Source organism: Spermophilus citellus (genome assembly GCF_964194105.1).
Source record: "Spermophilus citellus genome assembly, chromosome: X".
NCBI classification, from domain to species: Eukaryota; Metazoa; Chordata; class Mammalia; order Rodentia; family Sciuridae; genus Spermophilus; species Spermophilus citellus.
The window spans coordinates 102,125,987-102,151,641 of NC_138190.1; the positions used below are offsets into that span (position 1 = coordinate 102,125,987).

At 36.5% G+C, this 25,655-nt stretch overlaps 1 protein-coding gene and 1 pseudogene across 2 annotated transcripts; both read left to right on the forward strand.

Moving 5' to 3' along the window:
* Nucleotides 1-12,226: 12,226 nt before the first annotated feature.
* Nucleotides 12,227-12,651, forward strand: LOC308639053 (small ubiquitin-related modifier 1-like; the record flags this gene model as incomplete). Its single annotated transcript, XM_081277021.1, has 1 exon — nucleotides 12,227-12,651. One exon carries the CDS (start codon nucleotides 12,227-12,229, stop codon nucleotides 12,569-12,571), a length of 345 nt encoding a protein of 114 aa, XP_081133147.1. The 3' UTR covers nucleotides 12,572-12,651.
* A 10,701-nt stretch (nucleotides 12,652-23,352) lies between these two features.
* LOC308639285 lies at nucleotides 23,353-25,323 on the forward strand (annotated as a pseudogene). Its single transcript, XR_014024283.1, has 3 exons — nucleotides 23,353-23,497; nucleotides 24,045-24,116; nucleotides 24,479-25,323. The product of XR_014024283.1 is annotated as an uncharacterized misc_RNA (transcript).
* The last annotated feature ends 332 nt before the right edge of the window (nucleotides 25,324-25,655 follow it).

Genomic DNA, 25,655 nt, shown 5'->3' on the forward strand with positions numbered 1-25,655 from the left:
ATTTATTTTTTGGAGTACCTGGGATTGAACTCAGGGGCACTTGACCATTCAACCACATCCCCAGCCCAATTTTTAAAAATATTTTATTTGTTAATTAATTTATTTTTTATTGATTTTTTAATATATGACAGTGGAATGCATTATAATTCATATTGCACATATAGAGTACATTTTTTCATATCTCTGGTTGTATATAAAGTATATTCACACCAATATGTGTCTTCATACATGTATTTTGGATAGTGATGTCCATCACATTCTACCATCATTTCTAACCCCATACCCCCTCTCTTCCCCTCCCACCCCTCTGCCCTATCTAGAGTTTGTCTATTCCTCCTATGCCTCCCGTCCGTACCCCACTATGAATCAGCCTCCTTACATCAGAGAAAACATTCAGCATTTGTTTTTTGGGGATTGACTAACTTCACTTAGTATTATCTTCTCCTGCTGAGGGCCATTGCCAAGTAGGAATGACGCATCGAAATTTCCTTGCCAGCGTACCCCATGTTAAATGGACTTGCCTTGGAATTTCGCTGTTGACATTGCATGTAAGGTGACCTTGCTCAAGGACCAGGGCAGATCCGGGTTTAGAGCTGATCAGGTTTGAGGAAGTATCCCGGTCCTTGGTTTTAGGGAGTTCCCGGTTTAAGACAAGTTTAAGGCGTTCCTGGTTTAAGACAATATGGGTTTTAGGGAAGTTGGAGGTTGAAGATTATTGCTGCTGGAAATAGGGCGTTCCTGCTGCCTGAGCTCCCGTTGAGTTCTCGGGAGATTCAGAAAGTATTTTGGGAAAAAAAGCCTCATGGAGTAGGTGAATTGGGCGGCAGCAGAACTGGGATTTCCCCAGAACGTGTGTGTAGAGGCCGGTGTGAGTTCGGGAATAAAGAATTGCTGTTTGAATCTACAAGGTGTGTGGTGGCTCGTGATTCTGTGCCCAACCAAGACATTGGCATTCTCCAATGCCATCCATTTACCTGCAAATGCCATGATTTTATTCTCTTTTATTGCTGAGTAATATTACATTGTGTATATATGCCACATTTTTTTTATCCATTCATCTACTGAAGGGCGTCTAGGTTTGTTCCACAGTTTAGCTATTGTGAATTGTGCTGCTATAAAGATTGATGTGGCTGTGTCCCTGTAGTATGCTGTTTTTAAGTCCTTTGGGTATAGACCGAGGAGTGGGATAGCTGGGTCAAAGGGTGGTTCCAGGGCTGGGGATGTGGCTCAAGCGGTAGCGCGCTCACCTGGCATGCGTGCGGCCCGGGTTCGATCCTCAGCACCACATACCAACAAAGATGTTGTGTCCGCCGAGAACTAAAAAGTAATAAATATTTAAAAATTCTCTCTCTCTCTCTCTCTCTCCTCTTTCACTCTCTCTTTAAAAAAAAAAGGGGGGTGGTTCCATTCCCACTTTTCCAAGGAATCTCCATACTGCTTTCACAACTGGCTACACAAATTTGCAGTCCCACCAGCAATGTATGAATGTATCTTTTTTCCCACATCCTTGCCAACACTTATTGTTGTTTGTGTTCTTAATAGCTGCCATTCTGACAGGAGTGAGATGAAATCTTAGAGTAGTTTTGATTTGCATTTCTTTAATTGTTAGAGATGATAAGCATTTTAAAAATATTTTTATTTGTAGTTGGACATGATAGCTTTATTTTATTTACTCATTTATTTTTTTATGTGGTGCTGAGGATCAAATCCAGCACCTCACATGTGCTAGGCAAGCATTCTACCGCTGAGCCACAGCTCCAGCCCCAAGATGATGAACATTTTTTCATCTATTTGCTGATTGATAGTATAACCTCTTCTGAGAAGTGTCTGTGTAGCTGTTCAGGTCTTTGGCCCATTTATTGTTTAGGTTATGTGGTTTGTTTTTGTTTTTGTTTTTGTTTTGTTGTTTTTGGTGTTTAGCTTTTTGAGTTCTTTATATACCCTAGAGATTAGTGCTCTATCTGATGTGTGAGGGGTAAAGATTTGCTCCCAAGATGTAGGCTCTCTATTCACCTCACAGATTGTTTCTTTTGCTGAGAAGAAACTTTTTAGTTTGAGTCCATACCATTTATTGATTCTTGATTTTAATTCTTGCTCCACAACAGTCTTGTTAAGGCAGTTGGGGCCTAATCCCACATGATGGAGATTAGGGCCTACTTTTTCTTCTATTAGATGAAGGGTCTCTTGTTTAATTCCTAGGTCCTTTGTCTACTTTGAGTTGAGTTTTGTGCATGGTAAGAGATATGAGTTTAATTTCATTTTGTTGCATATGGATTTCCAGTTTTCCCAGCACCATTTGTTGAAGAGGCTATCTTTTCTCCAATGTATGTTTTTGGCACCTTTGTCTAATATAAGATAATTGTAATTATGTATCCTCTATTCTGTACCATTGGTCTACCAGTCTGTTTTGGTGCCAATACCATGCTGGTTTTGTTACTATTGCTCTGTAGTATAGTTTAAGGCCTGGTATACTGATGCCACCTGCTTCACTCTTCCTGCTAAGCATTGTTCTAGCTATTCTGGGTCTCTTATTTTTCCAGATAAATTTCATGATTACTTTTTCTATTTCTATGAGAAATGCCATTGGGATTTTGATGGGAATTGCATTAAATCTGTACAGTGCTTTTGGTACTATGTTCATTTTGATAATATTAATTCTGCCTATCCAAGAGTAAGGTAGATCTTTCCATCTTCTAAGGTCTTCTTTGATTTCTTTCTTTAGGGTTCTGTAGTTTTCATTGTATAGATATTTCACCTCTTTCATTAAGTTGATTCCCATCCAGCCCAATTTTATATTTTATTTAGAGACAGAATCTCACTGAGTTGCTTAGCACCTTGCTTTTGCTGGGGCTAGCTTTAAACGCATGATTCTCCTTCCTCAGCCTCCCAAGCCACTGGGGTTACAGGATTGTGCCATTGTGTCCAGCATAATTGAGTATTTGTCATGATTCTGTTTTGTCTCCTCTCTTGATATCTCAATTTTATTCCTTTAAAAAATGTTTTAGTGATTTCTCTAATAATACTCTTCTGTTTAATCTGCTTGTAGTTCAGTTGACTTAATATAGAGTACTTGTCATGTCATTCTTTTCATACTCTACAATCATTCAATTCATTGTTGCTATTATTTCTTCAGACAGTTATCTTTTATATCAATTAAGAATAAGAATAACAAAATGTTACTTTGCTTTCATTTACTTCATTTCCAGTATTCTTCCATTCTTTATGTTCATCTAATCATTGACCAATATTCTTTTTCTTCTGCCCAAAGAAAAAAAAATTTTAACATTTCTTGAAGGGCAACTTTGTTGGTGTTGAATTTTATCAGTTTTCGTTTGGCTGGGGAAGTCTTTATTTCCTCTTCATTTTTGAAGGATATTTTGCCAGATATAGAATTTTAGGTTGGTTTATTTTCTTTCAACTCTTTAAATATTTCACTCTACTCTTTTCTTGTGTGCGTGGTTTATGGTGAGAATACTGCTGCAGTTCTTATCCTTGTTCCTTGCCAGGTAAGGTGGGTTTTTTTTCCTGTTTTTTTTTATATGATTTTCTCTTCATCTTTGGTTTTAACAGTTAGGATATTATATGCCTACCTATAGGATTTTCCTTCTCTTTCTTCCTTCCTTTCTTTATTTTTTTCACATTGATTCTGCTTGTCCCCATATATGGTTTAGTGTCTCTTATTTTAGAAGTTCTCAGCCATTGTTATTTCAAATATTTCTTCTGCCTTGTTCTCTCTTCCTTTTACTGGTATTTCAATTAAACATGCTATTTATTTTAAATTGTTCCACAATTCTTGGATGTTCTAGTCTAGGTTTTTTTCATTCCTTTTTTTTTTGTATTTGCATTTCAGTTTGAAAAGTTTCTATTGACAAATCTTTAAACTTAATGATTTTTTCTCCTTGACTGTGCCCAATATATTCATGAATGTTTCAAATGCATTTATCATTTCTGTTAGAGCTTTTTGATTTCTAGATTTTTCCTTTTTAAAAATATTTTAGTTGTTTATTTATTATATAAACAAACAAATAAAATAAATACCTTTATTTTATTTGTTTGTTTATATGTGGTGCTGAGAATTGAACCCAATACCTCACACATCTGTTAGGCAAGTGCTCTACCACTGAGCCACAAACTCAGTCCATGATTTCTATATCTAGATTTTTCTTTGGAGTCTTTATTGGAGTTTTCATCTCCCTGGCTACATTGCCTATCTATTCTTTTACGTTGTCTGCTTTTTTCATTAGTGCACGAATTATTTTAAATTCTTTGACTTATAATTTCAAACACTGTATCATATGTGAGTCTGGTTCTCATGTTGCTTTATCCCTTCAGATCTTTTTGTCTTATCTTTTGTCGTGTCTTGTTATTTTGTCATTAAAATCAGATGTGTCATATCAGATAATAGGAACTGAGGTAAATAGGCCTCTAGTGGAAGGATTTATATTAATCTGGCTGGGAGTTGGGTTTTGATTTGTTTTTGCTGTTGTTATAGGTGTTAGATTTTTCAGTGTTCTTGTTTCCCTTCTTGACTTTGGACTTTCCTAAGTAGTCTTCAGAGAGAGTCTGAGTCATTTGCAGCTTTTTCCATTGTAATTAATATTATTACACTAGACCCTTGATAATATGGTGGTAAGATAAGAGATAAGGGGGGTATTCTATATACTTCCAATTAAACTTCCATCTTAGTGGACTTATTTCTTTAACATAAGTTAAAGACCTTTACAAGGCTTTTTTTTTTTTTAAACATATCCTAATCTCACTTTAGATGATACAGAAAGTCAGAGGGCAATGGATTGGAGTAATTAACAGTCCACCACAGCTCCAAGAAAAGGCTCTCATAAAAATCATTCCCTTAGAGGGTACACATTTGTTATAAAGAAAGCTTTGAGGTACAGGGACAATGCCCTCTTGAATTATACAGGCTTATCTTCAAGGGTACCAGGAATACCTTGGAGGCCACAGATATGGGTTTCAGTACCAACTGTGTCTTTTTTCCCTTTAAAATGGAGCCCAAAGTAGCTGACTCTTCCCCACCACCACACACACAACTCATAAACTGGTAATGCAGATATAAGAAAGTAATGCACATAGAAAGAATAGCAATCAAGCTATCTAATATCATGGATTATTGAGTCAAACCAAGTTCCAATACTATTTCTACATTGTTCTATGTATTTCCTTAGGAGAGCTTATTACTTGAATTGCTTTAATCTTTATCATTTCAGTTTTTTCTATCTGCTTGTTTTGTTTTGTTTTGGGTGGTACTGGGGATTGATGCCAGGGCCTTGAACATTCTAGGCAAGTGCATTGCTACTGAGCTACATACCCATCAATTTTTTTGAATTTTTTTTTACATATTGATGGACCTTTATTTTCATTCATTTATTTATATGTGGTGCTGAGAATCAAACCCAGTGCCTCACACATGCTAGGCAAGTGCTCTACTACTGAACCACAACCCCAACACCCCCATCCATTTTTAATATTATTTTTGAGACAACGTCCTGCTAATTTGCTCAGACTAACTATGAACATGCAACCTTCCTGCCTCAGCTTCCCTAGTAGCTGGGATTATAGATGAACTATTACACCCAGCTTTGTTCTATCAATTATTGATAGACATATGTTAATATCTCATGATGGTTGTGGATTTATTTCTCCTCATAGTTCTGCAATTTTAACATTTTATCATGAAGGCACACATTCAAAGTCACACATATACATAAAATATAGAGCTAAATTATTTATTACATAATGAAAACCTGGATTACAACCACTCATTTCAAGAAATAAAATAACATTAACACCCCAGAGATACTACTGATATCCTCTCTCAATCATTCCAACTTCCCTTCCCACTAGAGATAATAATGATATTGAATTTTGTGTTAATCATTTCCTTAATTTTCTTTATATTTTATGACTTAGGCAGTATAGTTTAGTTTTATCAATTGTTTAACTTCATATAATTGGAATTATATAGCACAAATTTTTATGGCTGGCATATTTTATTAAATAGCATGTGAATTGGACCAAATCTTTATGCCCTCTCCAAATTCATATGTTGAACTCCTAATTTCCAAGGTGATAGTGTTGGGAGACAGAGGCCTTTGGAGGGTGATTAGGTCATGAGAACATAGCCTCCATGAATGAGATTAGTGCCCTTATATTAAAAACAGGACCCCAGAGAGATCCCTTAACCTTCTGACACATAAGGTTACAGTAAAAAGAGTGTCATTTATAAGGAAATATGTTCTCACCAGGTATCAAACCTGTTAGCCTCTGATCTTGCATTTCCCAGCTTCAAAAACTATGAGAAATTAATTTTGGTTGTTTATAAGCCACTCAGTCCAGTTATTTTATTATAGCAGCCCAAGCTAAAACACTACGCTCATGATATTAATCCATGTTTATGTTAAGATATTATGTTATTTTCAGTGATGTGTAGTGTACTGTTAGTAAAAATAACACAGTTTATACTATTATTTTACTCTTTATGGACATTTGGGTTATTTCCAGTTTTAAATTTTATAAATAATGCTGACATGTACATTGTCATTTACGTATCTTGGTTTATGTGTGTACATATTTCTGTTAGGAAGCTATTTATGAGTGGAGTTACATATTCAACTTTAATAGATGACATCAAACTTTTCCAAAGTGCTTGTATCAATTTACACTCTTATCAGCAGTAAGAATTCTCACTTTTCTATATTCTCATCATCACTTGTTATTTTAATTTCATTTATAACTAATGAAGTTGAGCACATTTTCATATATTTTTGATGATTTGATTATCTTCATTTTTCAATTTTTTTAGTTGCAGATGGACACAATAACTTTACTTTATTTATTTATTTTATGTGGTGCTGAGGATCAAACCCAGTGTATCACATGTGCTAGGCAAGTGCTCTACCACTGACCCAGCCCAGTACCTTCATTTGTGGGGGTGGGGGATAGTGGGGTGCTCTACCACTGAGCTACATCCCCCAGTACCAGGAATTGAACCCAGGAGCACTGAACCACATCCCCAGCCCTATTTTGTATTTTATTTAGAGATAGGGTCTTATTGAGTTGCTTAAGGCCTTGCCATTGCTGAGGCTGGCTTTGAACTTGTGATCCTCCTATCTCAGCCTCTTGAGCTGCTGGGATTACAGGCATGTGCCACGGCATCCAGCTACTTTTTATTTTTGGTTTTAAGACAGGATCTCACTAGGTTGCCCAGGCTGGCCTTGAACTTGTGATCCTCCTGCCTCAGCCTACAGAGTAACTGGGATTCTGGTGTGCACCACCATGTCTGGCTGGATATCCTTAGTGATTATTTTATAATCATATGGTTTTTGTTCCACTATTGGCTTATATATGTTTCTACATTGCTTTATAGCAGTTTTTAATGTATATATTTTATATCTGAGCTCTTTGTCAGTGAAATATATTGCAAATAGTTCACCCACTCTGTAGCATATTTTTTTACTCTCTCAATGGTGTCATTTGACTAATGGAAAATCTTACCTCAGCCAAATCAGAGTTCTCATTTTTTTCTGTTATAATCAACACATTTGTGTCCAATTTAAAAAGTCTCTTCCTACTTCATAATTATGAAGATTTTTATATTTTTTCTAGAGATTCATGTACAATTGACCAGAAGTGGGTTTCTGTGTATTGTATTGGTGTTCTCTCTCTAAAGATTTACATTCAGAAAGCTAGAGATACAGGAAAGCCATGGTGTAAGTTCTCAGCTCAAGCAATTAATCAAGAGAAGACCTCTCTAACTCAGGTTTTGTATTCTGTTCAGGTCTTTAATTGATTGGCTGAGACTCACCCACATTAAAGAAGGCAATCTATTTTAATTTTTTGAATACTAAATCTTATCCAGAATACCTCAAAATAATGTTTGCATAAACGTCTGAGCACCCTGTAGCCCAGTCAAGTTAACACATAATATTAACTACACTGTGACGTGAGGCAGGAGTCAAGATTTATATTTTCCACATGAGCATATAGTTTACTCAGCATTATTTGTTAAATATCTATCCTCTTCCCCAATTTTATTATAAATCAAAGATCCATAATGCATGAATATGTTTCTGGTATCTATTTGATTTCATTGGTCTCTTTGGCTATCCTTGAATTAACATCACACTAAATTACTAGGACTTAATAATATGTATTGATATTTAGACTTTATATTAATATTCATATTTGATGAACAAAGTCTTTCCAAATTAGTTTTCTCAATAATGTTTAGTCTATTCTTAACTTTTTCATTTTTATATATTCTTTAGAAACAGCTTATTAAGGTCCATGAAAGGCAGAAAGGATTAAAGGAGAGTAGGAAGGAAGAGTTTTATTTAGGATTGTATTAAACATATGATTAGTTAGTTAATAGAAAATGCCATTTTCTTAATATTGAGTTATCCAGTCCATGATTATGGTATATCTTCCATTAGGTATGCATTCCATTTTTCTCAGTAATGTCTTTTACCATATAAGTTTTGAATATCATGTACTGGATTTAAAAATTCTATTTTGCAATTATTTTGCTGATTAAGAACTGCAATTGTTATAAATAAAAAAAGAACTGCAATTGATCTATCCTGGAGAATTTTCCTTGTACTAATGAAAAGAATACATATTCTGTAGCTGTGGAATGAAGTGTTCTGTAAATGTCTGCTAGATATGATTTAATTTAAATTTTTTTTTGGTTGATTTTCTGCCTGGATGATCTGTTCATTGTTGAAACTGGGGTGTTAAAGTCCCTAAATTTTATTGTATTAGAATCTAACTCTCCTTGTAGATCTAATAATATTGCTTTGTGTATTTGGGTGCTCCAGTATTGGGCGCATATATATTTAACAATGGCTATATTGTCTGGATGAATTTCTCTTTTTCATTTCTCTTTTGTCTCTTTTACAATTTTTGACCTAAAGTCTATTTCATCTGATGTAAGTATAGCCACTCCTGCTCACATTTGGTGTCTGTTGGCATAGAATATCTATTTCCATCTATTTGCTTTCAGTCTATTTGTGTCTGTACCAGTGAAATGAGTTTCTTATAGGCAGCAAATAATTGGGTCCTTGTTTTCTACTTTTTTTTAAATCCACTCATCTATCTTTTAATTAGGGGATTTAATTCCTTTTTACATTCAAGGCTATTATTTTCATGTAAGAACTTACTCTTGTGAAGAGAGAGCCTAGAGAATGGGAGAAAATTTTTGTCACCCACTCCTCAGATAGAGCATTAATCTCTAGGATATATAAAAAAACTCAAAACATTAACACCAAAAACCCCCCCACACACAAATAACCCAATCAATAAATGAGGAAAGGAACTGAACAGGCACTTTACAGAAGTAAAAATATGATTGGCCAACACATATATGAAAAAATGTTCAACATCTCTAGTTAATTAGAGAAACGCAAATTAAACTACACTGAGATTTCATCTTACTCCAGTCAGAATGGCAATTATCAGGAATACAAGTAACAATAAATGTTGGCAAGGATGTGTGGGAAAAGCAACATTCATATATTGCTGGTGGGACTGCAAATTGGTGCAACCACTATGGAAAGCAGTATGGAGTTTCCTCAGAAAACTTGGAATGGAAACACCATTTGACCCAGTTATCCCACAACATAAAATCAGCATAACACAGTGACATAGCCACATCAATGTTTATAGAAGCTCAATTCACAATAGCTAAATTATTGAACCAGCCTAGGTGTCCTTCAACAGATGAATGGATAAATAAAGTGTGGTATACATACACAATGAAATTTACTCAGCCATAGAGAAAAATAAAATTGGGCTGGGGTTGCAGCTCAATGGTAGAGGACTCACCTCGCACATGCAAGACCCTGGGTAGGATCCTCAGCACCACATAAAAATAAATAAGTGAAATAAAGGTATTGTGTCCAACTACAACTAAAAATATTTTTAAAAGAACAAAATTATGGCATTTGCCAGTAAAGGGATCAACTGGAGACTATCATGCTAAGTGAAATAAGCCGGTCCCCAAAACACAAAGGCTGAATGTTCTCTCTCATACGTGGATGCTAACTCACAATAAGGGGAGTAGGAAAGAATAGAAGTACTTTGGATTAGACAAAGGAGAATTAAGGGAAGGAAGGGGAATAGGAATAAGAAAGATAGTAGAATGAATTGGATATTACTTTCCTATGTGCATATATGAATATGTGACCCATGTAATTCCACATCATGTACAACTAGAAGAATGGGAAGTTATACTCCATATATATATAATATGTCAAAATACATTCTACTGTCATGTATAACTAATAAGCACAAATTTTAAAAAAGAATTTACTCCTGTAATTTTGTTAATTATTTTCTGATTATTTTGTATATCCTTTATTCTTTTCTTCCCCATCTTTGTGTTTTGGTGGTTTTCTTGAGTGATAAGATTTGATTTCTTTCTCTTTGTTTGTCCCATTTGAGGTGATGAATATGCTAAATACACTGATCAAATAGAGTATACATATTTTCAAAGCATCTCTTTGTGTCCTACAAATTTGTACAATAATAATATGACAATTAAAATTTAAAAGACAGCAATAGTATTTAAGTATTCAATGACTCTTAAAGAAGAAAGAATAGATTCTGTTGAAATTAGTTTTGTAGTATCCTTTTTACTTTTTCCAATTATTTGAAAACAAACTAATCCTTTTTATCCCCTGATTGGATTGTGTTATACTTAATTATTATATATTGGCATTGGCCATGCAATGTATAGGTTATGGAGCATTGAAAAATAGCTAATATTTCCTGTTGGCACTCTCTAATGACCTCAATGTGTCAATTTTTGTAATAATCTTATGAGATAGATTATGTTATTGTTTTCATTATAAATTGAGGGAACTGAGGTGCAGAAAGACTTTAGGCACCTTGTTCAAGATCAAATCATACATGGCAGAGCCAGGATCTCATTCAGATTGTTCCAGTGACCATAATAATGAATACATAATGCTTACATTTTTTTCTAAATTAACTGTAGAATATGGTTTCTGTGTCACGAATTATATTTTCCCTTCAACACCTGTGTTCTATAAGCAAATATTTGAATACTGTCATTTGGAGATTGGTGCTGATAAAACTAATATTTGCTTTTTTAAAAAAATTGTTATATGCTCCATTTATACCAAATGTCCAGCAAGGCAAATCCAAGAGATAGAAAGTACATTAGTAGTTGCTAGAGCCTGATGGGGAGGAAATGGGATTTCACTGTTAAGCGCTACAGAACTTCTTTTCCTGGAGAGAAAAAAAAAAGTTCTAAAATTAGATAGTGGTGTTGATTGCACAATCTTATGGATATACTAAAAACTATGGAATTGCACATCTTAAAAGGGTGGACTTCGTGAGTTGTGAATTATATCTCAAGCTATTTTTTTAAAAATGAAATTGAAATTTTGTATATTGTTGTATCCTGAACACTTAAACTCATTCATTGTAAAATATACATATAGATTCTTTTAGATTTCCTAAATTACAAAATCATCTTGTTTGTGTGGGACTGTTTGGTTTCTTCCTTTCCAATACTTCCTTCCCTCTGTTTTGATTTCTTTTCTTTTACTTTCTATGACTTGCAGTAATATTTTGAAAAGATCTAGGGCTTCCTTGTCTTATTCTTAATTTCAAAGAGAAAGATTTCAATTCTCACCATTGAATTTGATGTTTTCTATGTGTGTTTTACAAATTTATTTTAATAAATCAAGGAAGTCTCTATTCCTATTTGATAATGGTTTATATTATGAATTCATGCTGAATATTAGTAAATTATATCTATTCATGTTTTGAGATAACCATATAGACTTTATTCTCTTAATATAATGAATTATATCAATTTTCAAATTTTATATCTATCTTTCAACTCTTGAATACTTTAACTTGTTTGCAGTATGTTATTCTTTTCATATATGGTAGAATTTTTTCTCATATAGGATTTTTTTCAGCTATGTTAACAAGGAAGATTGGCCTGGGTTTTTCCTTTCCCATAATAGCCTTGTTAGGTTTTGATATTAAGGTTATACTGTACTCTTAAATGGCATTCAGAGTATTTCCTCTTCTATAATTCTCTGAAAGACTCTTTTAGATGGATACTATTTTCTTCCTTAGATGTATATGTGAAAGGATTGTAAACCCCAGAGCCAGGTTCTACCTACCCAAGGCCGCTGCTGTGCGGAGACCCCCAGGTGAAGCCACAGTCACCATGTCTGATCAGGAGGCAAAACCTTCAACTGAGGATTTGGGAGATAAGAAAGAAGGAGAATGCATTAAATACAAAGTACTTGGAAAGGATAGCAGTGAGATTCACTTCAAAGTGAAAATGACAACACATCTCAAGAAACTCAAAGAATCATACTGTCAAAGACAGGGAGTTCCAATGAATTCACTCGGGTTTCTATTTGAAGGTCAGAGAATTGCTGATAATCATACTCCAAAAGAACTGGAAATGGAGGAAGAAGATGTGATTGAAGTTTATCAGGAACAAACCATTCAATGGTTTAGATATTCTTTTATTTTTTTATTTTCCCTTAATCCTTTTTTATTTTAAAAAAATAGTTCTTTTGTAATATGGTGTTCAAATGGAATTGAAAACTGGCACCCATCTCTTTAAAACATCTGGTAATTTGAATTCTAATGCTCATTATTCATTATTGTTTGTTTTCATTGTGCTGAGTTTTTGGTGATCAAACCTCAGCTCCCTTCATATTGCCCTCTCCTTTTAAAAAATTACACGTGTTTACAGAGAGGCCACCTTTTTCAGGATTGTACATTTTCAGACTTTTGGTGGTAAATAAGATTGACCAATGTGACTGTCTATAATGACTTTCCAATTGGCCCTGAAGTTCTAGCATGTGACTGCTTCACTTCTGGACTGTGACTTTCAGTGAGAGATGGAAGTTTTTCAGAGAACTGAACTGTGGGAAAATGACCTTTCCTTAACCTGATGCTACTTTTAAAATCTGAGGGTCTGGACCAAAAGAGGAGGACTATCAGCTTTGGAGTCAAGACAAACAGACATGGGGAGAGTAACAACTAACTCCAAAGATGGCTTCACTGAAGAGAAAACGTTTTAAGATTTAAAAAAAAATCTTGTCAGAAGATCCTGGAAAAGTTCTAATTTTCATTAGCAGTTAATAAAGTTATTCATGCAGAACTGTATACAACAGAACACTGCTCCTTTTATTTTATTTGTACTTTTGGCCTGGGATATGGGTTTTAAATGGACATTGTCTGTACCAGCTTCATTAAAATAAACAATATTTGTAAAAACCTTTAAAAAAGATGTATGTATGGAAGTATTCACTACAGAAGTTATCTGGGTCTGAAATTTTCTTGGTGGAAAACATCTTAAAAGATTTTAAGTTTTGGATTTTTTTATTTTATATTTAGAGAATAAATAAGAATTTTTAATTATTTGTGTTTCAATATTTATAAGATGCATATCATTAGAAATTCATATATTTTATTTAAAATTTGAAATTATTGACATAAAATTATTTTTAATATATTTTTAAATCTGTAGGTTTTGAGGAAATACTTCAATTTTTGTTCATTTTCATTTTATAACAGGCCAGACTATGTATTTATTACTTTTATTATCATTTACTAAATAATCAACTTTAGTTTTGTTGATGTATTTTATTGTATGTCTGTTTTCTATTTCATTAAATTCTGCTTGTAGATTTATGTCTCCTTGCCTCTAACTCATTTGGTATAGTTTGTGTTCTGTTTCATATTCTGAAGCTAGTTGCCTGGGTCATTGATTTTCAGTGTTTCTTCTATTCTAATATGTGTACTTCATGTTATAAATATCTCTCTAGGTATGATTCAGTTATAGTCCTCAAGCTTTTTTCTTCCAATTAATGTTTGATATGTAATTTTAATTACCCTTCACTCCAAACATTTTAAAATTTTTCATTGGACAAATTTGTTATATAAATTCCCAAAATTTTGTAATTATTTTTACTATTGATTCTTGCTTAATTACACTATGACAAAGAAGTTACTCTATATTATTTCAGGGTTATTGTTTTTTTTTTTTTTCAGGGCCAAGGACCAAACTTAGGACCTTGCATGTGCTAGGCAAGTGCTTTGCCACTGAGCTAAATTCTCAATCCCCTTATTTCGTTTTTTTTTTTTTTTTTGAAATTTGTTAAGATTTATTGTATAACCTATAATCTATTCAATTTTAGTAAATGATTTGCATTCATTTTAAACAAATATGCAGAGTGCTGTCATTGTGCAGTGTTTTAAATATCACTGTAGGTCAAATTTACTCATGATTTTGTTCATTTAATTTGTATCCCTACTGATTTTTGTCTTTTATCAGTTACAGAGAAAAGGGTGTTAACAATAATATAGAAAAATTGTTTATTTATCCTTGTAATTCTGGAAATTTTAAAAATTTTGTTTTGAGATCAAGTTAATAGATGCATAAAATATTTAAATATTATAATGAAGTGACACTCCTTAACTCTTCTAATTCTGTTTGCTTTAAAGTTTATTTTATTATTAATATAATTCCAATGACTTTATTTTGATTAGTCTTTCCATGTTATGATTTTTCTATATATTTACTTTCAATTTTCATGAATCTTCATCTTTCAGGTTTGTCTTTTTTTTATTTTCTTTTTTGGTATTGAGAATTGAACCTAGGGCCTTAGCATGCAGTGAGCTACCTCACTAGTTCCTCAGGTTTGTCTTTTGTAAGGAGCATATAGTTGGGCTTTTTTCCAGTCTAAAATTCTTTGTTTTTAATTTGTTACACGTAGACCATTTGCATTACTGTAATTATTGATAGTAATAGGTATAAATTGATCATTGTATCAAGTTCCTTCTGTTTATCTCATATGATCCATATTAGTTTTCTTTCATATATAGGTGCTGGGAACTGAACCCAGGGGCAGTTTACCACTGAGGTACATCTCAAGTCCTTTTTTGGTAGCATCATTTATTCATTCAGCCAAGATTTCTTGAATTAAAGAATAACTTGAAATATGTTAAGTTCAATGGTCAGGTCAGATTATTGGGGAAAGTAGTTTGGAAAATGTCCTGCCAAAGTAGTGTTTTTGGAACACCAATGTGAAGCACTTTTTCATAACATGATACAAATCATATCCAGTTTTGTTGCATAATTATTATAATAATAACATCCACATTAATTACAATAATTTTCTATCCATGAAATTCACTTGATCATCTCAAAACTCTATGGAAAAAGGTAAGTTATAATTAATATAATTTTTAAAATAATATGAAGAAAATGATGCTTAGACAAAGAAAGAAACATGCATGATGTCAAATTTCAAGTAGCATATTATGTGTGCATGAGTGTGTGTGTGTGAGTATGTGTGTGGTGTGCGCACACATGCACTTCAACCCAAAATCTAAGTTCAGTCCTTTTTTTTTCTTTTTTTTAATTTTATTTATTTTTTAGTTTTTTAGGTAGACACAATATCTTTATTTTACATTTATGTGGTCCTGAGGATCGAATCCAGTGCCTCATGCATGCTAGGTGAGCACTCTACCACTGAGCCACAACCCCAGCCCAAGTTCAGTCCTTTTTGAGACAGTGTCTTGCTATGTTGTTGAGGCTGGCCTGGAAATTTCAATCCCCCTGCCTCAGTCTCCAGAGTCGCTAGGATTACAGGCATCCATCACCACTCCCAGATAGTTTTCTCTTTAGGATCATTTTAAAGCATGCATTCTTGGCCTATCAAATGCTAATACTTATACTTTAACAAGGCCATTATGGGAAAGGAAAAATCCAGGCCAATTTTTCTTGTTAACACAGCTGATAAAAAAATCCTATAGGAGAAAAAATTCTACCATTTATGAAAAGAATAATATACTGAAAACAAGTTAAAGTATTCAAGAGTTGAAAGATAGATATAACATTTGAAAATCAATTGATATAATTCATTATATTAAGAGAATAAAGTCTAACTATATGATTATCTCAAAACATGAATAGATATAATTTATTATGTTCAGAATATATTCATAACAAACTATTATCAAATAGGAATAGATACTTCTTTGATTTATTATAATTTTACACACTTCCCAAATATTACACTTTAAATACTTTTAATCTCACCCTCTTAACTCATATTTTTGTCAAAATGGATTAGCAATATGATAATATTATTGTTTTATAAGTATTGATTTAAATTTATGCATATATTTATTTTTTTTAATTGCTTCATATCCCTTCCCTCTCCAATCTTCCATCTGAGATCATTTTCCTTTTATCTGAAAAGTGTTCTCTAGGATTTCCTTTACTTCATACCTGCTGGTGTCAAGCATTCTCATTTTTTGTTTATTTGTAAAAGTCTTTATTTCACCTTAATTTCTGAAGTGTATTAGTGATGGTTATCAATATCTAGGTTGGCACTTTTTTTGGAAAACACAACCTATATTTGACTTTCTTCATGTTGTCGTTGTTACTGTTGAGAAATCAGCAATCAGTCTAACTTGTTTCTTTCAAGGCATAATCTATTTTTTCTGGCTACTTTAAAATTTTCTATTTGTCTTTGATTCTCTACAAATGCACTACTTTAGTACCCCCACCCCCATCTTCAGAGGACATGTTCCAAAACCCAGATCTAACACAGTAGGTAGTACCAAACCTCATAATTTAATGTTTTTTCTATAATTTAACTAAGCACCTTACCATGTACAGTGGCCATAATGTTTGCTGTTGAGGTGCAACAGTAAAACTAGCATGAATTTCTTTTTCTTTCTCCAAAATTTCATAGATAGAAGATTAATTCTTACCATAGATGTTAGCAACCTCAGTATATGATATTTTTTAAATATTTATTTTTTAGTTGAAGTTGGACACAATACCTTTATTTATTTATTTTTATGTGGTGGTGCTGAGGATCAAACCCAGGGCCTCTCATGTGCTAGGCAAGCGCTCTACCTCTGAGCCACAACCCTAGCCCAGCACATGATATTTTTACTTATTAAGTTGAGAACTCCTACCTTTTCACTTCAGGGAAGTACTTTATGTCTTCTCTTTTGGCATGTCTGAATTGCAGTCATCACTACTTTTGTGCCTTGGGTTCACTATTAAGTAAAGTAAGGATTACTTGAACACAGCACTGTGATACAATAACAGTAGATTTGATAACTGAGACTAAGTGACTCAGATGGATATAATATATAGCACGGATGTGCTGGAGAAAGGGATGGAGAGGGATAGCCTGAGATTTCATTGTGCTACTCAGAACAGCAGGCAATCTAAAACTTATTATTTCTGGAATATTCCATTTAATGTTTTTGAATTATGATTGACTGGAGGTAACTGAAAACAAAACCATAGGTAAGGGAAGATTGCTGTACTGTGCATTTGGTGTGAGTTTCTCTTTGGGATATGTTGGGACTCTTGGATATATATATCAGCATCTTTCATTTGTTTTGAAAATTTTTCAGCCATAATATTTTTGGAGATTGTTTCTGAACAATTCCATTTATCTTTTTCTTATGAAAGTTCAGTTGAACATGTTCAATCTTATGGTTTTTTTTCTTCTACATCTCATAACTTCCCTTCTATTAGTTCTCATCTTCTTTACTTTCTGTGCAGCTTTATGGGTAAGTTTCTTCTGAACACCATTTCTAGTTCTTTAATTTCAAGCTGCATAACTCCTGTTAAACCATCTATTTAGTTACTAATTTCAGCTAAGTTTTGTAAGTTGTTTACTAAAATAACTTCCCTTTGCTTATTTTTCAAATTTTCTGATTTTGAGTTCCCTGTTGAAATCTTCAAGATTAGATTTTGTATAACCAAATACTCTAAGCTTTGTGGTTTAATAGTCATAATCAAGTAATTCAAATCTCATGGATCTGTTTGTGCTGCCTGTTGTCTCTACTATTTATTACTCATAATGTCTTTTTTCTTGTACCTCTGGTTATTTCTGATTTCTGGATATTATACTTGAGCAATTACTTACTGGATTAACTTTAGGCCTAGGATGATGGAATATTTTGTTTGCATTGGTCAGGGCCGTAAGTGTGCTTACTGTCTGGAATCACTATAATAATATATATTCATATCTTAAAGTTTACTAGTCATTCTAGATGATGTAAACCCAAGATACATGTCCAGGTTGGTGTCATATGTATGTAGTCCCAATTACTTGGGAGGTTGAGCCAGAATGATCACTTGAGCCTGACAATTTGAAGCTAGCCTGCACAGCATAGTGACACCCTGTCTCAAAATAAAAAAGATAAAAAGGGCTGGGGATGTAGCTTGGTTGTTAAGTGCTCCTGGATTCAATCCCCAGTACCAAAAAAAAAAAAAAAAAGCAAAACAAACAAACAAAAACCCCCATCTGCTCCAATTTTTGTGCACTCAGAAAGCAGATTAAGCTGTGAGCCAATAGGTAAACAGCTACTTCTGAGACAGATTTCTGAGTAAATCACCATGTACCAGCATAGAGACCTGTAATGCAGGATAAGATCACATTTGATCTGCTACATTTGACCACCTTTCTGATGAGCTAACTCTTTCTACAGGGAGAGTGGGGAGGGACAACAAGAAGGAAGAGGAGGAGGAGAGATGGGTACAAGGTAGCCTTTGTTAAAGGCCACATGAGGGGTGTAGACCCTATGTGCAGTAGGCACAGAGAAGAGAAAGATCACTTCCAGCTGGGGGGTTTCAAAGGATGAATGAAAGAGGATGAATACCAGACCTCTAATAATGAGAAGGACCAGGATCTGGGAGGAATAAGAGAGTAGGTAGCAGGAAGAAAATGGCATGTAAGGATAATAAGAAACAAATATAGTGTGCTTGGGTCACAAGTAGTGAAAGCAGAGAAGTACATGACTAGTACATGAATGTGTGTCCTGGGGCACAATTCTGATGATGTTAGGATTAAGAGAATAAGTTTTGCTCTGTAAGTGATGGGCTTGCCATTCAGGGCCTTCGAGAAGGATAACACCATGTTGAAACTGGGGGAGAGTTAAGTTTAACTTGATGGTAATATACAAAATTTATTGGAATGGAAGTGGGTAGGTAAGGAAGCAGGAAAACTAGAGAAGGAACTGTCATAGAGTTCAGATATGAGATTATGAGGTTTTAAGGTAGTTATAGATTAAGGAGATACCCTGAAGCAAGAAGGGGACTTGTTGACTGGGAGAGAAAAATCAGATGATACTTTGATTTCAAGTTGACATTACCTGATCCTTTTGTAAAGATAGGCAAAGTTAATTAATGTCAGGTTGGGATTTGTAGTCAAAACAGGCTAGTTGCTCCCTCCCTCTTTCTATATCCTGACCATCTTCTGGGGCTTAGGTCAAGGTCCATTTCCTTTTTTTAAAAAAAGAGATATAGAGAGAATTTTTTAATATTTATGTTTTAGTTTTCGGTGGACACAACATCTTTATTTTATTTTTATATGGTGCTGAGGATCAAATCCAGCGCCCATGCATGCCAGGCAAGCACACTACTGCTTGAGCCACATCCCCAGCCCCCATTTCCTTTTGAAAGCTTTCTCTGTATATTTCAGACCAATATCACCATTGTCTTCTTTGAGCCCCTGTTGACCCAAGATTCCATCCTTCCCTTTAGCCCTTTCCACAGATAGCCTCATGTAAAGAAGTTTTCTGCCTACTGAGAGAGCATATCTTCCAACAAGGTAGTGCCCTGCTCTGAGACATAGCCCTTTCCATTTAGGGATGCAAGGAAGTGCTAGGCATCCTTAGGCTCCTGAAGAAATAAATATTAACTCATCACCCAACAGAGAAAGAAATTGAGAAAATGGGAGATAACAGAGGAACATAGAGACAGCCTCATTCTATGACCTGGCACTATCCAGCTTGTGTAAACTCAAACTCTTAAACAGGATAGGGAGATAGCTTAGTGTGCTCAAGGCCAGGGGTTCCATCCCCAGAACTGCCAATAAAATAATAATAATAATTTTTAAAATTCTTAACTGTGAATAAACACTGAGCCCCAGGTTCCTAATTGATTCAATGAGGCAATGAATCCTTATTTCACAGATTGGTGAGAGGGTACCTTATTACCCCACTGACCTATATAAAGCAGCTATCTCCATTCAAGACACTTAGCAAGCACTCAGTAATGGTGAATGTCTCAGAGGTGTCCAGAGGAAAAGTACTGTTTCTTTGTGATTGGTCTTTGTGTCTCCCCCATCCTCACATACTCTGGTGGATGTATAAGAAATCCTTATGACTGCATTTTATTGAGGGCCCAAGATGTATTATTATTTCCATGTGTTTCAGATGTGGAGGCAACACAATGAAAGTGACTTACTCCAGGACACAAAGTAGTGATTTTTTTTCCCCTGGAAACTCAAAGGGATCTCCTGATTCCAGTATTTGGTCCAAACAGAAGCAGCATCCACAGTAACTTGTATTTCTGTTTCTCATATACCTGCGCTTCCCAGATGTTCATCTAGAAGGTAACATAATGGGGCAGAAAAGTCATTGATAGTGCAGTGTGTTTTTCTCCTATCCAATCATCTGTTGATCTGATGTCACTGAAGCTCATATTATATATATTAGTTCCTCTTACTACAAAATTATATCTTTAATGGGAGTTCGAGATGAGGTTCGAAACAACATTTTTTAAAGACCTAATTAGTATATGTTGAACACTTTTATAAGCATTTTTGTTTAGAATTCACAATAATCCTCTGATGCTGATAATGTTATTCCAACTTTCCAGATAAGAAAACTAAGGCTCATGGAGTTTTAGGAACTTTTCCAAGTTCACACAACTAATAAGTTGCAAAGCTGGTATTTTAGTTCTTGACCTCCACAGTAAATAATGAGACTGGCTGTCAAAGTGTATGTAATATGGTAACCATATGATGTGATGCACATAAAATAACAACAAAACCTCTTGATGATGATGATAACAAAGATGAATTATCTCCTTAGGTTTAGGGTCCTGGGCTATGAAGTTAGAGCAAAATGTCAATGTACTGAATAGGCCAGTTTTTTGGCACTATATTGAATTGCTACCTTATCCACATATTAAAAGTGCATTAAAACCTAGGAGTGTAGAAGAGCATTCTTATCTTCTACTAGAAGATAAACCAGTACCACTCTGTTTTAATTATTTATTATTAGAAGCTCTCATGTGTTAAGATGGGTAGATAGAATTCACAGCTTTGTAAAACTGAGTCATCCCATCTGGAAATCTGGCCTCCTAATTGTCTAAACATCCAAAAGACACATTTCTTATCAATTATCTCAACAAAATTCAAAATTTACTTTAGATCTTCAATAATGACTAAAATTGATTTGAATATAATCAAACTAAGGACAGGGACCCTTTTTAACCTGACATATAGAATAGCTTCTGAATGAGAGATAATGTATTACCAATAGTTGCTACAAGAGCTGTAATAAAGATGGAACAGGAAAAGGTATGCAGACAATATGATATAAAATATTTTAGAAAAATGAATATATTAGAGGACAGTAAGACTTGAGATACTAAGACCAGAAAGGGACCTGACACTATGGGCCAAGAAAGAGGAGTTGGTTATCTGAAAGTGCACAGTAAGAGTAGAAATGGGGGAGAACTAAAAGGATTTGTAAGAGTATAATTATGTGCCACATAATGATATTTTGATAGATGATGGACTTCATATATAATAGTGATTCCATAAGATTATGTCACCTAATGACACTGTAGTTATCCTATTTTATATAAATACCTTATATGATGTTTGCACAATGCCAAAATTGCCAATTGATACAACTCTCAGAATGTATGCCCATTATCAAGTAACATGTGACTGTACTTGGTCACAGGGAGAAAAAGGGAATCAGGGATGATTCCCAGACTTTTGCATGGGCAACTGTGTGGTTTCTGCGACCATCAACTAAGATAAAGGAAAGAAGAGAGGGAGATTGTGTGGGAAGAAAGGAAATGAAAGATGATGAAATCACTTGGGGACATTGAATTTGAGGTATTCCAGGGATATCTGAGTGGATATGTCTAATAGTTATTTAAAATGTATTTGAATCAAGTTGACTCTAAAGTTCAGACGGAAAAGTAAATATGCAAGAACATGTAGGGAAAATCTGAAAAAGAAAAATTATTGGGGGTAGTAACTCTTCCAGATATGTGAACTTAATATAATCATCTATAATTCAAACTGGTAGTATGAATATCAAACACACCAATGCAATAGAATAGAAAGCTTCCCAAATACATATGAAAATTTAGCATGTAATAAAGGTAGCATCTCAAATCACAGGGGCAAAGATGGACTTTAAAATAAATGATGCAGAAACAACTGAAAAACTAATTAGAAAAAGAACATTGGCCTTGTGGAATGGAGATCCATACCTCATACCACACAAGTATAAACTCTAAATACAAACAAAACAATATGCATATGAGAAGAAAACACAGGTTAATACTTCTCTGACCATAAGTAGGAAAAGATTTCTTAATTATGAATGAAAGCGTAGAGGTGAGAAACGCTTGATATGTTTGACTACATTTTTCAATGCACGGCAGAAAATGCCATAAGCAAAGCCAAAACACAGGTGACAAACTAGAAGGTAATATTTGCAACATATACAACAGGTTTAATAAAGTTAATGTATAAATTCCCACTAGAAAAATATGGAAAAGCCATGAATAGACAAGGCACACAGAAAGATATTTAAATTGCCCTTGAACATAGAGAAAGGCAAAAGGAAAAGCCATTGAGATACTACTTCTCAACTATGATATTAGTGAATACTTAACCGTATTTCATATGGTATGTTGGAAAGGGCATCAGTACACACTATTATTTTTGGTGAGAAAGGAAAAATAAATCTGAGGTTTGGGGAGAAAATATGGAGATGCAAATTTGGGAGTTCAGTTTTTAGAGGCAAACGAATGAGAACAGCCAGTTAGAGAGAACTTGAGGAGAAAGGAGGCCCAGGACAGAACCCTAGGGAATGCTGCCGGTCAGGGTGGCAGCTCAGCTTCCCGGAGAAACCACCGGGCTCTAGAATCAGGCAGAGGTGGTTTTGAAAAACAGTTGTTGGGGTTCAGGAGCTGAGCGCTCTCAACAAAATCGGATATGCTCTCTGATCAGCTGTCACTACTTTAATGGGCATCTGAGAGGTATGTTGTACGGCGATGTGGTGAGATGCACCTGGTAAAGCACCTAGAGTTAAGAAGTCTTCCCTCCCCCCACCCCATTTGCCACCTACATCCCCCACTGTCCGCATCTTCTCAGCCCCTCGGGGATGGGGGGTGGTGAGGTGGGTCAGGCAGGAGGGGGGGGCGAGCTCGGGTGACGCGATGTTCACGTGACCGGCCGGGCGCCTACGTGGGCACCAGCCCCCGCGCCCGCCTGCCCGCCCGCCCTGCGGTCCGGTCCAGGCGCCCGCGCGGAACCAGCTCCCTGAGCTGCGCTGGGCGGCGGGCGAGCAGCAAGCGGGCTTCTGCGAGCCCGAGGAGGCGCAGGCCTGTCCCGGGTCCTCGCAGGTCAGTAAACAGGCGGGCACTGCCAGCGGACCCGGGGCAGGGGTGGAGGTGGGTGGCAGGATCCCGCAGCAGCGGGCAAGGGGCTGGGGAAGGGATCAGCGATGTCGGTGAGAAGAGGGGTGCCGAGCAGTTGGGGAGGGTGGGCCCTTGCAGTGGCCTGGCTGCTTTCTGGACCCCCATCCCTCCATCCATTTTAGAGCAAACCATGGTGGGGGGGCGTCCCCGCAGTGCGGCAGTGAAACGTAGACGCATTCTGGGGATAACCCCCTCTCACGCTCTTCGCCTGCTAACTCAAATTGAATGACTTGAGCGAAAGGGGAGTGGGTTGGACAGGTCGCCTCTGGGAAGGGGGACATGCAGACCCAAACGTAGTTTGGAAAGCATCCTGGTTTGGTGCCCAAGGCCTGAAAAGAAATGGCGGCTGGGGTGCGGGAGAGGGTAGCAGAGGAAAAGGTTGAGTAAGGTGGGCCTGGATTCAGGAAAGAGTCTCGAGTCCCTGTCAGTCCTGAGAGCGCCTCTCCCGCCCCCGCATCCTGTCTGTCTGCAGGTCTGCACTTCTGTTGTTCCCAGTGCTCTGCAGGGCCTGAAGAGAGGAGCAACCCGCCCAGGATCCCTGCAGGTCAGTGGGGGGGAGGGGTGGGAGGAGGGAGCATGGACAGGGACCCAGAGGGGTGAGAGTGCAGATGACACGGCCCCGGGGCAGACTGTGGTGCCCCACTGCCCACCCCCACCGCATGGATTACACGCACCTCGCCACGCTGAAGCGGCATGGAGAAGGTGACAGGAATGGTTGGCTCTCTGTCAGGGAGGAGTGTGGGGTAAGGGACCTGCAGAGGCACACTCGGAGGGCCGGACCAGCTTAGGGGAACCCTCTCAAGGGCGAGATGCAATACTCTGTGGGCCTGCGTTAAACCCCCAGACCTCAGTCTCCCATGTCTCCTTTTTGTCTCCTCTTCTCTGCATCCCTACCCCCCACGACAGAAGGAGGGGAAATCTCGACATGGAAAAACCCTACCGCGAAAATGAAGGAAAACTGGAAAACGTGGAAAAGCCAGAAGACGAAGTAGAGCCTGAAGATGAAAGAAAGTCAGATGAAGAAGAAAAGCCAGACGAGGAGGGGAAGCCAGCAAGGGAGGGAAAGCTAGAGGATGAGGGAGAGCCAGAAGAGAAGGGACAATCGAAAGATGGGGGCAAGGCAGAAAAGCAGGGCAAGTCGGAAGGTCAGAGCAAGCCACCAGGGGAGGGCAAGCCAGAATCCCAGGCAAAGCCAGCCAGCGAGCCGCGGGCCGCCGAAAAGCGCCCCGCTGAAGATTATGTGCCCCGGAAAGCCAAAAGAAAAACGGACAGGGGCACCGACGATTCCCCCAAGGACTCTCAGGAGGACTTACAGGACAGGCATTTGAGCAGTGAGGAGATGATGAGAGAATGTGCAGATGTGTCAAGGGCTCAGGAAGAGCTAAGGAAAAAACAACAGAAAATGGGTAGTTTTCACTGGATGCAAAGAGATGCTCAGGATGCGTTCAACCCAAGGGGCCAGCGGGGTGTCAGGGGAGTGAGGGGCGGAGGTAGGGGCCAAAGGGGCTTACACGATATTCCCTACCTTTAATGCCTTTGGTCATGGATTCAGACTTCTCTGATGAGATATTGTCGGCCCTGCTTTCCCTGGTAGATACTTGCCAGGTCCTGTGCTTTAACCTTAAGCTGATATTTTGCTTTAGGTGTCACTCTTGTTACCAGCAGCCTTTTGACCCAACTACAGCGCTCTTTTAGTACAGGATTTTCACCCATGTGCATGTCCATTGTATAATAACAATAAAAAGTTTGCAATACCACATATACAGTGTCAGTCCATTTTTATAAAAATGTAAAATATGTTTGCATAATGCATTTGTGCTCAGAGAAAACTCTGCAAGTGTGTACACTTAAAAAGTAGGCAATAGTGACCTCCAAGGTGACCAAGAATAGATATTACCTGTTAGTCTTACCACCTGAGGATTAGGTACCTTCATGCCATTCCTTTGCTGGTGTGCCCAAAGTGGGTCTTCCCTAGGTGGTACCAGGTCAGTAGTCACTGTTGCTCCTTCTCCTGGGTCCTCTCCTCTACCATCTTATTGCTCCCTAGTGTGTGGTGCTTTTCCTTTTATCTTTCCTTTCTTTT